The 15,367-nt window shown below is 32.1% G+C and overlaps 1 protein-coding gene across 2 annotated transcripts in view; it reads left to right on the top strand.

Moving 5' to 3' along the window:
- Positions 1 to 15,367, top strand: part of LOC126966145 (nitric oxide synthase-like) — a 57,794-nt gene that overhangs the window by 22,312 nt on the left and 20,115 nt on the right. For both annotated transcript variants that reach the window (XM_050810090.1, XM_050810099.1), the window contains exons 2-8: positions 5,161 to 5,297; positions 6,189 to 6,351; positions 7,417 to 7,508; positions 9,129 to 9,270; positions 10,841 to 10,980; positions 13,516 to 13,690; positions 14,304 to 14,485. In XM_050810090.1, the coding sequence (XP_050666047.1) occupies positions 5,161 to 5,297; positions 6,189 to 6,351; positions 7,417 to 7,508; positions 9,129 to 9,270; positions 10,841 to 10,980; positions 13,516 to 13,690; positions 14,304 to 14,485 (1,031 nt within the window). The remainder of the gene's footprint in view (positions 1 to 5,160; positions 5,298 to 6,188; positions 6,352 to 7,416; positions 7,509 to 9,128; positions 9,271 to 10,840; positions 10,981 to 13,515; positions 13,691 to 14,303; positions 14,486 to 15,367) is intronic.

The following is a 15,367-nucleotide window of genomic DNA, read 5'->3' as shown; positions in this document are numbered from 1 at the left end:
TTTATCATAATAGTTTAACACGAATATTTAATAAAAACGGCTATCTCACGTGAATCTTCTTTTTTATGGAAGAGAAGAATAAAGAAAACCAAATTATTTAATTAAAGAAAGAAATATTGAACTTGGATGGTTATAAAATTATTTTATTAGTAGAAAAGTTATTACCAAAGATTAGTTAAATGGTGTTTAATTAGAAATGGTAGTAGTTTAAAAGAGTAAGCATCGTAGCCAAGCTCATAGCTTAGTGGTGACCCTGATCTCTGAGCTAAGCCACTCTAGTTTAATTCTCGGTAGGCAAACATTCATAAGATTATATGTATGTAATGTATGTTTTGTTTCGAGTTAGGTTTTCGTATATTTGAATATGTATATAGCGACTTGCTACATTTTCCTATTTAACAGAACCTAACATTATGTACTTCATATCAAATTCAGTCTCAAAAGTGGCTAGTAGGAAGAGGCTATTAGAAAATATCAATCGTGTCTTCATCGTATGGGAAATACTTATGTGTATATGTTTTTCTTCATTTATTTGATAGAACTTAGAAGAGATTGAACAGAATATAACAGATGTTATAATTTGTGGCTTTGTATTTTGAATATTAAGCCATCGACAAATCTATAGAGGTCACACATCATCGAGTTGTCAGGTTGTCTATAAGGTAGTATATTCTATGTCTATGGTAATAATTACATTCTTCTTCTTATACTCAGATGAGGCCACGAGCTCTGTGAACGATTAGATAATCTATCGTTTCGTTAATTTCTGTTGGTAAATATTTTGTATTATATTATAACCTGAAAAAAAACTGGTGTAATGTGCTGAAGATTTTATGAAATACAAAAATAAATAATTAAATGTTAGCCAGAATACATAAGCATTGTATGTTTGATAACATAATTAACCACATGCGTGTCATTGTTCTTTTTCATTTATGTTCACTTCTATTTCACATAATTTGAACGAAAGGTTGTTTTTTTTTTTTAACTTGTAGTAAGATTTACCATCAAAAATTTTATAAACAAAGAATCATGTGTGTTTGACCGTCTATGTATTTCATAATGTTCAATAGTGTAGACTGTAGATAGACGAATTTATAGAGACAGTGTGTATTGCAATAGCAACAAAAATAAAATCCAAGTGGGCAAATTTAAAAAAAACCCTAAACAATTAGTATAGGAAAAAATCATAGAGCATACTTATTATTAGATCTTAACAAACCTCTGAGTGCCCCACGTTTTAGTCGCAGACACAAGTTCCACACAGTTGATCAAACACGAACAAAAGGTGAAGTATAAAATCTATTTGTTGTTTGCCAAGTTAATGCAACAAAACCACGAAGTTGCTTTTAAAACTGAAACACTTGAGTCGTCTATATTTGCACTGTAATACACTAACTTAATATTGACATAAAGCTCAATATTTTTAAGCCGAGATTGATATCGTTAGAAATGTTTAGCAATATAGTATTATAAGGGTTCATCAAAGAGTTGATAATATACTGAGGAAAAAGAATTTGGCGTGCGGTCACTTTCAGCGACTTTCTATATCATACGGCTAGATCACTTGGCTTTGCGTAGAGATATCGCTTTATTGTGTCTCTTCTACCGCATTTATCAGGGGGAGTGTTCTGAAGAGATTCCGCTGTTTGACCTGATTCGTACCTCCAAATGCCATCTTCGCTTGAATCGCCACAAATTAGGATGTCATTCATCTTCACCATCTGGATGTGTTGCGTTCCTCCACAGTGCGATTTTCAAGGAACTTTCTTCCACATACAACCAAGCTGTGGAATGAGCTTCCTTGTGCGATGTTTCCAGGACGATACCAACCCTTGAAAAAACGAGTGTTCTTTTCTAAAAGACCTGCAATGATACTATGATTCCTCTGCTTTTGGCTCTTGCAACTTCCTTACATCAGGGACCCGTCCGCTCGTTTATTCTCCTCTTCCATGAAAACAATTGGTACCTATAGTTTAGAATAACATTTTACGTTGCTTGTGTAATATTTATTTTTTGATGATTTCATTATTAAATAGCCTGAGGGCGGTCGCTCCATTCCCAATTTGTGGTATCATCCAGAAAGTTATTTATCATATAGCAATCTTTACCATACATACAATTACAATTCTTATGAATTTCGTAACACATTTATTTTGTAAACATTCTCGGAGCATGTTGTAAAATCGCCCAATAAAAGACTTACTAAGTCGTCTTACCCGAGTCGTAGGCATAACAAGTTAAAGTTTGTTCCTGGTATTTAGCATTAGGATTACTACAGTTTTTAGGAAATTTGTTAATGGCCTATGTATATAAATAATATTATCAAGACTATATACAGAGGCAATAGGCAATGACGTTCTTTGTATAGATCGTCATTGGCTATAGGTTAAAAGAATTATAAGTAACAAATAACAAATATATATATATATTATAATAATTATCCCAATTTCTGTATACGTACGATACTCATAAAAAATCATTAACACAAAATATTTTGATTAATTTAGTCATCCTAAAAACATTTTCCCTGACATAAGGTTAATATAGAACTTTTAATTTGTAGAAGTAATTTGCTTTTGAAAATGTAATGCGGATGTGTACACAATTTCCGTAATACATCGTGGTATAGATGACTATCTCAAAGGCATACCACGGTCTGCAAATATTCAAACAAACTGAAAAGCACCTAAGTACCTTACACTAACTACTTACTATGTAAATAATTTAAGCGTAGCTCTTAAGTCTGTGCAATGAAATTGTTTATAAAAGTTTATTACATTTTCCTTCGTGAAAATCTCTGTTCACTGTTTTATAATGAAATGCTCTAAAATCTCTTCCTCCTTTTATAGTGATTCAAAGTCAAATATTTTTATTCAAAATAGGATATGATATCATTTATTGATAATCACAAACTATCACCCATTCGGAAATGAGTGTCTCCGACTTGAAAAGAACGGGTGCACGAAACTCAGCTAGCATCTGAAGAATGAATCTGCACCCGTGAAGCAGTAATGTGTAAACATTACAGTGTTTCGGTCTGAAGGGCGCGGTAGCTAGTGAAATTACTGGGCGAATGAGACCTAACATCTTATCTCTGAAGGTGACGAGCGCAATTGTGGTGCCACTCAGACTTTGTGTGTTTCAATAATTCTGAACGGCACTGCTTTTTAATGGGCAGGGCGTATCAATTACTGAGCAGCTGAATGTCCTGCTCGTCTCATCCATGCATTAATAATACAATTTCAATACAATCAAATTTATAATTTAAATAGCCTGACGGCGCTCGCTTCATTCCTAATGGAATGTTATCAGGTAAGGATTTGCTATCTTTTCCGTTAAATTGAATCCGACCTATATCTTAAAGATAGCAACCATGATAGATTTACCAACTAGTGGAAGGATTATTTACAAGATGCTATTTAAATTAATATTATCTTAATGTTTGAAAAACTACTATATGCAATGAAAAACACTCTCAAAAGCTCCCTGTTAAAGCTGTTCACATCGTCACTTTGTTACGGTGTGCAAAACAAGCATCACTAGGATATAATTATTAATAAATAAACATACGATTTATTATTCAGTATTATATATTGATGTAAAGGTGTTGTTGTGTTGCTGATTATTATTATTATTATAAGGACGAAAAATCAATGAAAGAATCTGGAACAAAAATTTATGACCGAACCTGCAAATTCTCACGTTCGCTCGCACGGAACGCGAGAGGTCGCGGCGGGTACGAGTTCCGCATCGATAATAAAATCTGTTTTGGGTTACGAGTTACATAAAGCAGTAACTTAACATTTTGTCGTCTTGTATTGTTACATGACATGGATATACTGAAATATGAGTATAATTATAATGTTAGTTAAAATTAAAAAAAACGGCTAAGTACATAGACAATCAAATAAAATTGTCTATCAGGCAGCAATCTATAATTATATGGTACATTGTTTTTGTGCAAAAAATAAAAAATAACAAAAATAAAGGATTATGTGTTATTAGCGGAAATCCATAAATATCCAAATGTTATCAATTTTTCTTGAGTATTTAAGATATAATTAATAATTATTTAATAAATTTACTTAAATCGGGAAGTATAGCTGAAAAGGCAAAATTATACATCAAATTGAACAAGCTTCAATGTCTGGTCCAAAATGTGTGGTTCAGTCAACTGTGTTAGATTGCTTTCGCACTACGTCCGATCCGAATCCCATTCGTACCCGTGAAAACACGGTCCAGTGTAGTCGTAGAACAATTTATAGGTATGACGTGAAGAAATCGAATGACGAAAGCCGGATCTAGTACGTAAACTACAGTAGAACTATTTCTACGACTACTTCGGGACGTTTTTTCTCGGGTACGGATCGGATTCGGATCGCACGTAGTGCGAATGCACTCTAATAGTCTCGTTTCAGAATTCGGCGAGAGATGGACATGCCTTGTATAGAGGCATAACACGTGTCGAATCGGAAAAGTCAAAAATAAACATTCAAAAAACTCATAGCATTTGGATAAAGAAGTAATGTAAAATGATATTCATCAGTACAGAACCCAACTTTACCAGTGGGAGGCTCCTTTGCACAGGATGCCGGCTAGTTTATGGGTACCACAACGGCGCCTATTTGTGTTTAAGTTGAACTATGATGTATTTAGCTTCGTTCAAGAAATAAACTGAATACATTTTACTTCATCGATAGAACGTACTAATTTATTATGTTTCAAGTTGCTGACACTTAAATCTAATTTATTTTGATTCTACGCAAAAATTGGAAACAAACATTTCTCTAAAATTTTATGATCAGTTGAAGTTATAGCGATTTTGTCAAATAGGTACATCTGGAGGTTGCTTTTTCTCTGCCATAAAATATACAAACGAAGGGATCATCTAATGGTGAATTCATATGAGATTTTTTTATAGAACGTGCAGGTGATAACTAGATATTAAGTATCCTGCCTATTATTGAGACAATAGATCTAAAATACAACGCAATACAAACCAACCAAGGCATAATCGTATTACAAAACGCCATTACTTTTCGCGCGTCACCTTATATAATAACTAAGTAATCCTAATTAACTTATTATTAATGTTAACTTTATCAATATTTACGATGTTTGTGAATCTATAACTAATATTCCTTATTATTTCCACAGAACACAAAATGTTCAGAGAAGATCTGTCAAGGAAGTATCATGGATATACCAGGTCGGGGCAACACGCTACGAAACACAGACGAAGTATTCAAAGATGCACAAACATTTATAACACAATACTTTTGTTCAATTAGAAGGTAACAACAGAAATATTATTAAAATCTCAAACTTTTTACCAATTTCAGAGTTGTTGCATTATTTAAGACATTTACTCTTTAATTTTGAATCCACCAGATATATTATCTAAAAACATACATACATTACATACACATTATTTAACTCTTTAGAAACGGTCCATCTTAGAATACTGCAGCGTAGTTTGGAGTCCACAGTATGATATATTTATTAAGCGTATTGAGAGTGTGCAAAGACGCTTTATGTATCATATATCTTATAATGACTTCTTAGCGAAACAGCTCTCAAGCTGCCAAAGAAGGCTAAAACATTACGGTGTGATCCCACTGGCATAGAAGGATAATGTTAGATCTTTTGTTTTTATACAATATTTTAGCGGAAAAATAGATTTTCGGTACTTGCAATCAAAATTCAAAATAAACGTTCCTCCAAAATTAATAAGAAAAAATGCCTATTCGTTGTTTGTAGTACCACAATCTAGGACTAATCTGGGTCAAAATGCAACTATTTCTAGGCTCTGTAGGCCATATAACTCACTGGCCTAATCGCAGAACATTGATTTATTCATTCCGCTTGCTCAATATAAAAAGAAAATACTTAATTTACACACGTGGCTTAGAAACCTTATTTTCATATTTCATTTTTATTTTTCTATTATATATTACAATAGATTTTGGTTTTTAAATTGTTAAAATTACTTATAAACGTAGTATAAATTATGAATGCTGTGGTAGCTTATAAGTGAATTAACTCTTATCCATATTATTATTATAATTTAAATTTAAGCATATAAAGAGTATAATTTGGTAGTTGCCCAAATAAATAAATAAATAAATAAAACGCAATGCAAAAGCTTAAATTATTAGAAATAACAGGATTACATAAATTCACAGAGAAAATTCCGATGCTCATATGAAGAGAGTTCAAGAGATAGAGAAAGAGTTACATCGAAGCCAAACTTATCAATTGAAGACTGCAGAACTAGTATTTGGAGCTAAACTTGCGTGGAGAAACGCAGCGCGATGTATTGGTAGAATACAATGGAAAAAACTCCAAGTAAGAATCGTATATTAAGCTAAATAAAAAAAAAAAAACAAGCAAAAAGGTCTTAATCTGAGCAGACCTTTGGCGTGTAACCACAAACTTAAACTTTTAACAAACATAAGGGCTTACACAACTTTGCAACCTTCATATTGTTTTGTATTTAAAAGGAACAACAGAGTGAAATTATTATAATTATTTTAGTGGGGTTATGGTAAGGGATCAGTGCTGCCTTTACTCTTTTGCAAAACCAAAAGAAACACAAGAAGATTGCCGGTATTTTGTTGAATTTAGTAATTTGATGCAATGCAAAATATTTTTCACAATTTTGTTCTATTAGAAAGAACATTACTTTAAAACTGCACTGTAAACTACTTGTATGCCAATATTTCCCAATAGAAGCTTTTCAAAAATATCACCTCACCTAAACCTAGCAACGCTTCTGTGAGCAAACTTATCATCATGCTATATTTAGCAAATAGTTTATCGTTCTTTCACGTAATAAAAATTTGTTCTTTCAACGATTGACAGTGAATATCCATTAAAATAAAACACTTTTAAAGGATTAACACGCGTGTGACTGTAACTGTTTTTTACATTACGTTTTTATTATATTCTAGCTAACCCGACGTTTCGTAACCTTTTCAGAGCACGTTTTCAGCACCATTTGTTACCTTGGAGGGGGTTTTTGCTGACGACAGATGGTTTTTGGAAAAATTTACTGACAGTGTACTGAAACGGTCGCGAAAAATCGAGCAGCTTAAAAAAACAATGTAACTTTTACGCAAAGCTTAACGTAAAAACAAAGTTACAATAACACACGTTTTAATCCTTTCAAAAGTTATTTAAATGTGTAACACTCGCGTTAATCAAAGAAAGTATAAGGGAATATCCAACTCCGGGTACAAGAGCTCTTTATGCATATACTTAATGTTGCCACATGGCCAACGGCATTCGTTAGTATAATTTTATTTAATACAATAAGTGTTATCATAACGTGATATACTTACAAACTGTCGTGTAGTTAACTTGATTGAATTACTCTTTGTCAAACCTCTTCAATTTGTAACACGTTTCCAGATATTTGACTGTCGAGAAGTAACAACAGCTAGGGGAATGTTTGAAGCTCTCTGTAATCACATAAAGTACGCAACGAATAAGGGGAATATAAGGTAATAAAATCTATATTTAGCTCCCAACACATTTGTATGGGCATACTGATTTATTGTTGTGCAAATTTCAATCGAGCTAGTAAATGTAGTGATTATTATCTAAAGATGTTTTCATATACCTAGTATAACGAATATAAATATTGTTATCAATATCAAACTTTCTATTATAATATGGATTTTTCACACTTTTACCACAAATCTTGCCCCAAACTAGGCATAGCCTGTGCTAGGGTACAAGATAACGATATTACGATATTCTTGCTTAAACATACATAAATATATAATATAAGCATCCATCTCGGAAACAAACATCCATATTCATCATATAAATGTTTGCACCTACCGGGATTCTAACCTGGGACCTCTAGCTTAGTAGGCAGGGCCACTAACCACTGGGCTATATGGATCGTCTGTGGGTATTATTATACAAAATATTAAGAAGTGCTATATATTTTTTCTATTATTCATTATAATATGGGTTCAATCCTTTGCTGAACAAATTGTTAATAATGGATACCATCTAAGGATTTCAAATGAGTAACGTTTCTTGAGGAACTTTAGTTTCAGTTGACAGGAAATGTAATCCAAGATGCTAAACACTCTATAAGGCCACCCTGGTGTAGTAAATATTATATTATGACAGTAAAATATTGTATATATTTTAAATAAAATAAAAAGAAAAAAAATAAAGTTGGAAGAGTTTCTTTCGCCGTTTCTTCTCTCTCAGTGCGCCATTTATTTCTGGAGCGGTGGTAGTGTTTTAACTGACATCAAAAGGAATCAGAAATGAGAAAATTAATACCTATAATGTCATTTTATGACTTTTAAGTTGAGTTTGTAACATATTGAAAGTTTTATAAATAGATGAAACAATTTTTATTCAGCCGAGCAGTATAAATGTTTATATTATTAACTAAGAGATGCTCGAAACTATATTACATTTCACACTAAGTGTATTTGCTATGCGCTATTTTATTTTACTTTAAATTTACAGTGGCATACTAGTTACACTTAATAAATTAAATAAATATAATCTATCTGGCGTGCATTATTGTCATTAAAAACCAAACAGTCACAGAACAAACTACTCAAATACATCTCTGTTTACAGATTCGTTTTCGTTGACTGTAGAAATATGTAAATAAATTAAGATGTGTTGTGCCATAGTTCCTGCTAAATGATAAATAAACGATAAATTATGAACTTATTATAATGATTGTGTAATGTTGTAATAATATAATTATTATATTTTTCATATTGTCGTGCCATTGCCTTGATGCACAGAAAAAAAAACTCTTGTCCATCATTACATAAAATATATTTGTTGGCACGTTGGCTATCCAGAAAATTACTGTAGTTGTTTATCCTTGGATGTTTGGTCAACATCAGAATTAACACTAAAGATAGTTTATAAGATTTTAAAGAGCAATAAATTTCCGCAATATAACGCCTGATTTTATTTATTTTAAAAAATGTCTTTTGAATTTGCAATCCCATTGTAGTTAAGTAATATTATCAATTCTCATTCGGATAAATGCTACTTTTCAGTAAGCCTTACACACAAATAATCCAACTTTGTGCAATAACTTCTATTAAACTTTATCTTGTATCGTCCGTTAGATCTGCAATCACTATATTCCCGCAACGTACAGATGGAAAACATGACTACAGAATATGGAATCCACAGTTAATCAGCTACGCGGGTTATACCCAACCCGACGGGACAGTGATAGGCGACCCATCCAAAGTTGAGTTTACTGAGGTAAGTTTATAGTTAGTCTTGAACCGTTCTATCGCAATGCATTATTGCTATTAAATTTTTAAAACCGATGGGGCCTCCTGCTCTGAACTGCTCTTGTCTGAACAGCGCTGTATAACAACAGTTTATTTTGTATTATAATCATCAAACTCACTTACAATATATATAGTTATAATTGCTTATATATTAAAATCTCTGTTTTTCTCCTCCTGGGCGCGCTCCCTTGGTTAACCCCAGCTATCTTTAGCCGAATATTGCTGAGCGTGACATTCTGATACAATATCTGCATAATGAAGTGTTCAGTGCACCGAAAAAAGTTTTCTCTTTAAAAATATCACGGGTAAATATAATCCCTGACTCGGATAGGCCTCGTGCCTAAGAAACCACGTATACATATAGTAACCACTATTACCTACTAATATTCTAAATAATCTGTCTCCCTTTATTTCAATACTGAAAATAACATAATATCTAATGTGTCCAAGCCATAAAATATTGTAATATATGTTTTAATCATAATTTTATATAAAAATGGTATTGTTTGTTTGTGATTTAATAATTACCTTTTGTATCTTAACACATTCCACATGATTTATTGCTTACGAATTATTACTTACGAACTCCTCCCACGTAAGTCGCTAGAAAAACCCAATTAGTTACAACTCCGCTATTGTTTCATTATGTTTCAATGTGATTGTCTTGTTATTCACTAAAGTCGCTTAGGAAATGACAAACAGATGGATACAATACAATTGCATTAAAAGACACCTGATTAATATTATTCGTATATTTCTAAGATACTAATGTGTGATCACACGTGTGTTAAATACGACAAGTCGTGTTGTATCAAATTTATAATTAATATAAGCGAAAACATATATAGCTATATAAATATATAACCGCCTTATTCGTATTAAAATGCTTATCTATCGAAGTTATATACCAATATAAGAGTATTTGTAGCTAATCTTAGCTATCTAGTTAGAGACAATTCCCTTTGTGATGGCGGCCTGGAAGAGGGAAAGTGAACAAATTCTTCAAATGCCATGCGAACTTCCGTTATAAGTCTCATCTCCCTAATTTTTCTTTCTTTTGTCAATATTTTGTCTAAATATATTAAAAATAATAAAATTAAGTTGTAAATATCACTAAATATTTAATAATTTAAGTAATTATATTTCTGTGTGTTAGTTATAGTCTAACAGCATGTACATAATAGCAAGTATAAAATAAGAAAAAAAAATTGTTTCAATCTTTATAACCAGTCACTACCATTAAAAATTCGAAAAAAAAATACTCTTAGCTTGGTCCCACACAAGCAAAAGCCACAGTAGGTGAACAGAATAGATTAGAACATTTATTAGTCAAAACGTGTTTTAAGCCTATCGAACGTTTCATAATTTTTTGTATTCACTATCGTTTCTTAAGTCTCCGATAGCTGATATATGCAATATTGTATACAATCGTATACAATGTCGCATATATTATGGACACAAACAAAACAAATGTAGCGGAAAATCGTTGATAGTATCATAATTTGCTGATCATTTCTAAGTAATGAGCTCTGTTCCAGGTGTGTATTCAATTAGGCTGGAAGCCTTCTGGTACTCCTTGGGACATCCTACCTCTAGTGCTATCTGCCGATGGTCGTGACCCAGAATTCTTTGAGCTTCCACGTGAAATTGTCATGGAAGTAGAAATGGAACATCCAAAGTAAGTATTATCAAACAAAGTAAGTAATTCCTACATTATAACTCAGCACCCCATAACATCACCTCTTTAAGATCAAACGGTTCAATATCAGTTGGATAATTTTCATCGTAAATTCAGTTTCAAATTTCATTAACTCTGCTGTTATTCCTCTGATATTGAAAGAGTGCGATGATGACAATATCTTAGCATCAGGTAATAGTTATTTATGCAACTGTTGTGTAATAAGGCGAAGCCGAGTGTGATAATAGTATCACATGAGTGTTTTAATAACTAATTATCAACAGTTGCATACAAGACTTTATCTACACCCATAATATGAATCCTCTAAATGATTCTGAAACAGTTAGTTGTAGTAGTAACTTAATATCATCCCTTACTGATTATATACAAATAAACTAAGTATTAATGAAAAAATTATTTATTTTAGTAGTTATTTACAGTTTGTATAGTGCAATAATTAAAATTCACTTGAATAGTATGTTCTTTCGCAGCGTTTAATATGAATCGCTCATGTTTTGTAAACAAAATAATAAAAATATCGAAGAAAAATGGCGGGGATTCGAATAACCTCCTTTTTTTTACGGCGCGCGACGTTCTGGTTGTGTGGAACGCGCGTAAACGAAAATGTTCTTTTTTTGAAATTCATACAGATACCACGCATCGTGCAATAAGAATGTGGCTGTCTGTTCAAACTCTTTGAGCATGAAGGGATTGAAAAAAAAAATAGGAGTGTTGTTATGAAATTCAGTACAACATTACAACACTCGTTTGGATGATGTAATGGTTATTAGAACATTGGGTGTTTTAATGTTGGCAATAAGCTAACTGTTTAAAAATCTTTAATAGAGAATTTAAAGCATCGGTGTAGATAAAATAATATATTTTACAGTAATCATCTATATGAATAATCTTTATTCTTATACTTAGCATAGAATTCCAACGCAAAAGAACATTAAAAAAAACCTACGTTAATAAAATTCAACTTTCAATTTACAACAGTTATAGTTTTTTTTTTATTATCCCTATAATACCCCTGTATACAAACGGGCAATTGGTTTACCTCATGATAATATAAACAATTTGTTATTTTTTAAAGTAATAACCCTCACTTCTGGGTACTTCTTTGTAATTAATACAAATTAAATTAGTAAGCACAATTTATGAACGATGCGGGTCTCGAGCCCGCGACCTCTTGGGTTCTGTCCACTGAGCCATACGTTCGAGTGACGTATCGTTCATAAATCTTCGTTCTATGTCTTATTCAACTCTCAGGTTGTGGCTTATGTGATGTAAAAAAACCTGCCAATGAACATCACCAATACCAATACCATTGAACTCTTGAGCATCTCTTGTGATGCTTTGCCGGCCATTATAAATATTCTAGTAAAATAAAACTCTCGTATAAGTCCACGTTAAACTAAGGTTATGTTATTAATAAAAGCGAAGTAAAGTTATACCTATTATTATCCGTTATTATTATAAGTAATTTTAAGCTTTGAGTAACTTTTCTTTGCGTTTAATAAGACAGTCTGAAACTAATTCATCAAATTCTTCGTGTTATTTATGGTTTATATCACTGCGTGCTCGTATTATTTATATTATATAAGTGTTTAACGACAGTTTATCCCATCAATGCCAGTTTTAAAATCCGAGTTCAATCCGAGAACAAAAAGTAATACTTACGTAATGTATAAATTATTATATTAACGTGTGTGGTTAAAACTATATTTTTCAATCCGCTACCAAAAACAATCAATAATTTAGTGAGGTGCGACCATAAGTAGCTTTATGCCTACGGCGCTCCAATAAAATAGACTTAAAACTGAATAATTATTTTGGAATAAAATTTTCATCATTGTTTAGCGATTTTAATTGTTAGACACTGAAACAGCATCATTTAAAAAACAAATTCTTATAATAAAAACTACAAGATCTACCTTATAACTGTGATTGCTCATGTATATGAAACGTAATTTTATTTTAGTTTTGCCATATGAATCCTCTTGCAATCTATAGTATAGCAATCTATAATCTAAGCCCATGTGCAATCTATTCCCAAAAGAATTTTAAGTCATTTTGAATAAATTTCTCAATAGTTATAATAGGTACCTTTTCCAAATAATAATAAGCGTAGTGAGAATTAACCCCAAAAAGGGATTTTTTGGAATTTCCGACTACAATTAGCATTTGAGCGTTAAACATTTACGGCCTTTTATATAAACTTGGTAAAAGTAATACCTGAGAATAAACCAAGAAGAATATGTGCAATGGTGTCTATATCGCTCATAACACTAATATAATAATCTTTCTGACGATTTCTGAATGTCAAACAGACTTGCAAATAAACGCGGGTAACGTTATACGTCCAAATAAGCCAATCATTCTTGATTTATTCTCAGGTATAAGTTTGCACCAAGTTTATTTGTAAGGCCGTTAGTATTTTATTGAGGAAATAGTCACCGAGTAAGCGTAATTCACATATTATCATAACAAAGTTTCATAAAATTATCTTTTATAACATATGAATATTTCCAGGTACGAATGGTTCAAGGAATTAGGCATACGCTGGTACGCCTTACCCGCAGTGTCCAACATGAGGTTGGACTGCGGAGGTCTGGAGTTCACAGCTACTGCCTTCAACGGTTGGTACATGGGGACAGAGATCGGATGTCGCAACTTGTGTGATTCTAATCGACTAAATATCGTTGAGGTAATTTCATTATTATTAGATTTCAAAGAAAAGGGAATAAACCTTTACAGGAACTCTTTTTTGTTCGTCTGTCCTTTTGTAAATACGCTATTTCATAGCCTCGTGGTTAGTAGTACCGACTTCTAAGCTGAGGGTTTCTCATCTACAATTAAATATAAGTCTCTCTCTCAATTCACTAAGCCTCCATTTCTAGAATCGGTCCCGACTGCTACAATTTTTCTTGTATTTGAAAATATTGTTAAAATACAATACAATTATACAAATAAAATCCTGACCTATTTATTATTAGTCGAGTGCGCGTTTGCACTAAGCGTCTACAAAAAAATATATATAAAAAAATATAAATATTTTTGGTATGGATTGGACGCTTACAAGCATTTCATTAGCAACTTTGGCGATTTTTATATTAAGTGCAATGAATGTTAAGGGTATGACGACTTATACCCTTATTTAAGGGTTTTTCATTTTCAAACTACACAGAAACGCAGTCGGGTACTGTAGTTTTTTAAATAACCATTTTTTAATACAAGTTATATAATATTTAAAAAATATGAACCTCCGTCGAATATCCATAAAACTTCTTATTTTACAACAATTCCCTCTGATATTTTAGGCTGTAGCGAACAGAATGGGTCTGGACACGAGCTCATACGTCTCGTTGTGGAAAGACAAAGCGCTGGTTGAAGTGAATGTTGCAGTTTTACACAGTTTTCACCGAGACAATGCCTCGATAGTCGACCACCACTCGGCTTCAGAACAATTCATCAAACACTTGGACAATGAGAATAAGAGCAGGTGAAACTTTTTACAATATGTTTCATACAATATTTAGACGCACACTTATTGGTAGAGGGAGAATGAAAATAGATACATTGTGTATGGTGTTGTAGGGACGAAACTATGTATCTTATCTTATACATTTAAACTAGCTGTCGCGATAAACGTTGTTCTGTTTACAATAAAAAAAACTCTTTTAATTTTTGAGCTAGACTAATGAAAGAAATAATAAATAAAACAAAAAACAATTTCTGAACAATTCAGTATAGTATATAGGTAGAATATCGTGACAATCAAGTTAGTTAATTTGAACATGAATTAATTAAATATTCTACATTTTATGGAAGAAGAGGACGAACGAGATTCGATTGATGGTAGTTAATTACAGCCGCCAATTCTCTCGTACATCTGAATTAAGCTGTATACTTGTAAAAAAAATCCCAGCAAAACGCCCTTAAAATCCTTTGAGCAATTCTTATAAAACTGCTTTAAGGAGGAACTCATATATAGAACGCATATCCAGATAGTGAGGATGATATATCTTAGTTCTTGGTTATATACAATAGAAAATATACAACGAAACGAAGTCTCCACGCTACGTCAAAAGACTCAGCTGGTACAGTACTTAATTTTCAATTGATAATTCCATGATCATGGCTAAAATACATAATTTTTATGAATATATTGTATGATAGAAAAACATTACTAAATTCAACAAAAATTGTGATTTGAATTAATTCAATTCTATGAGATTAATATTATTAGATTGTACATTGATCGTTGATCGTACCTTGTTGGCTAGCTGGGGTTATGGAAACCCTATCCAATGGTCTTGGTATTTTATTTAACAATAAAATACCAAACAGTATACTAGGACTTACGGAGCATAAATTTAAGAAA

The sequence above is a fragment of the Leptidea sinapis genome, chromosome 1 (genome assembly GCF_905404315.1).
Source record: "Leptidea sinapis chromosome 1, ilLepSina1.1, whole genome shotgun sequence".
Taxonomy (NCBI): Eukaryota; Metazoa; Arthropoda; class Insecta; order Lepidoptera; family Pieridae; genus Leptidea; species Leptidea sinapis.
This window is presented reverse-complemented; position numbering and strand designations above follow the sequence as displayed.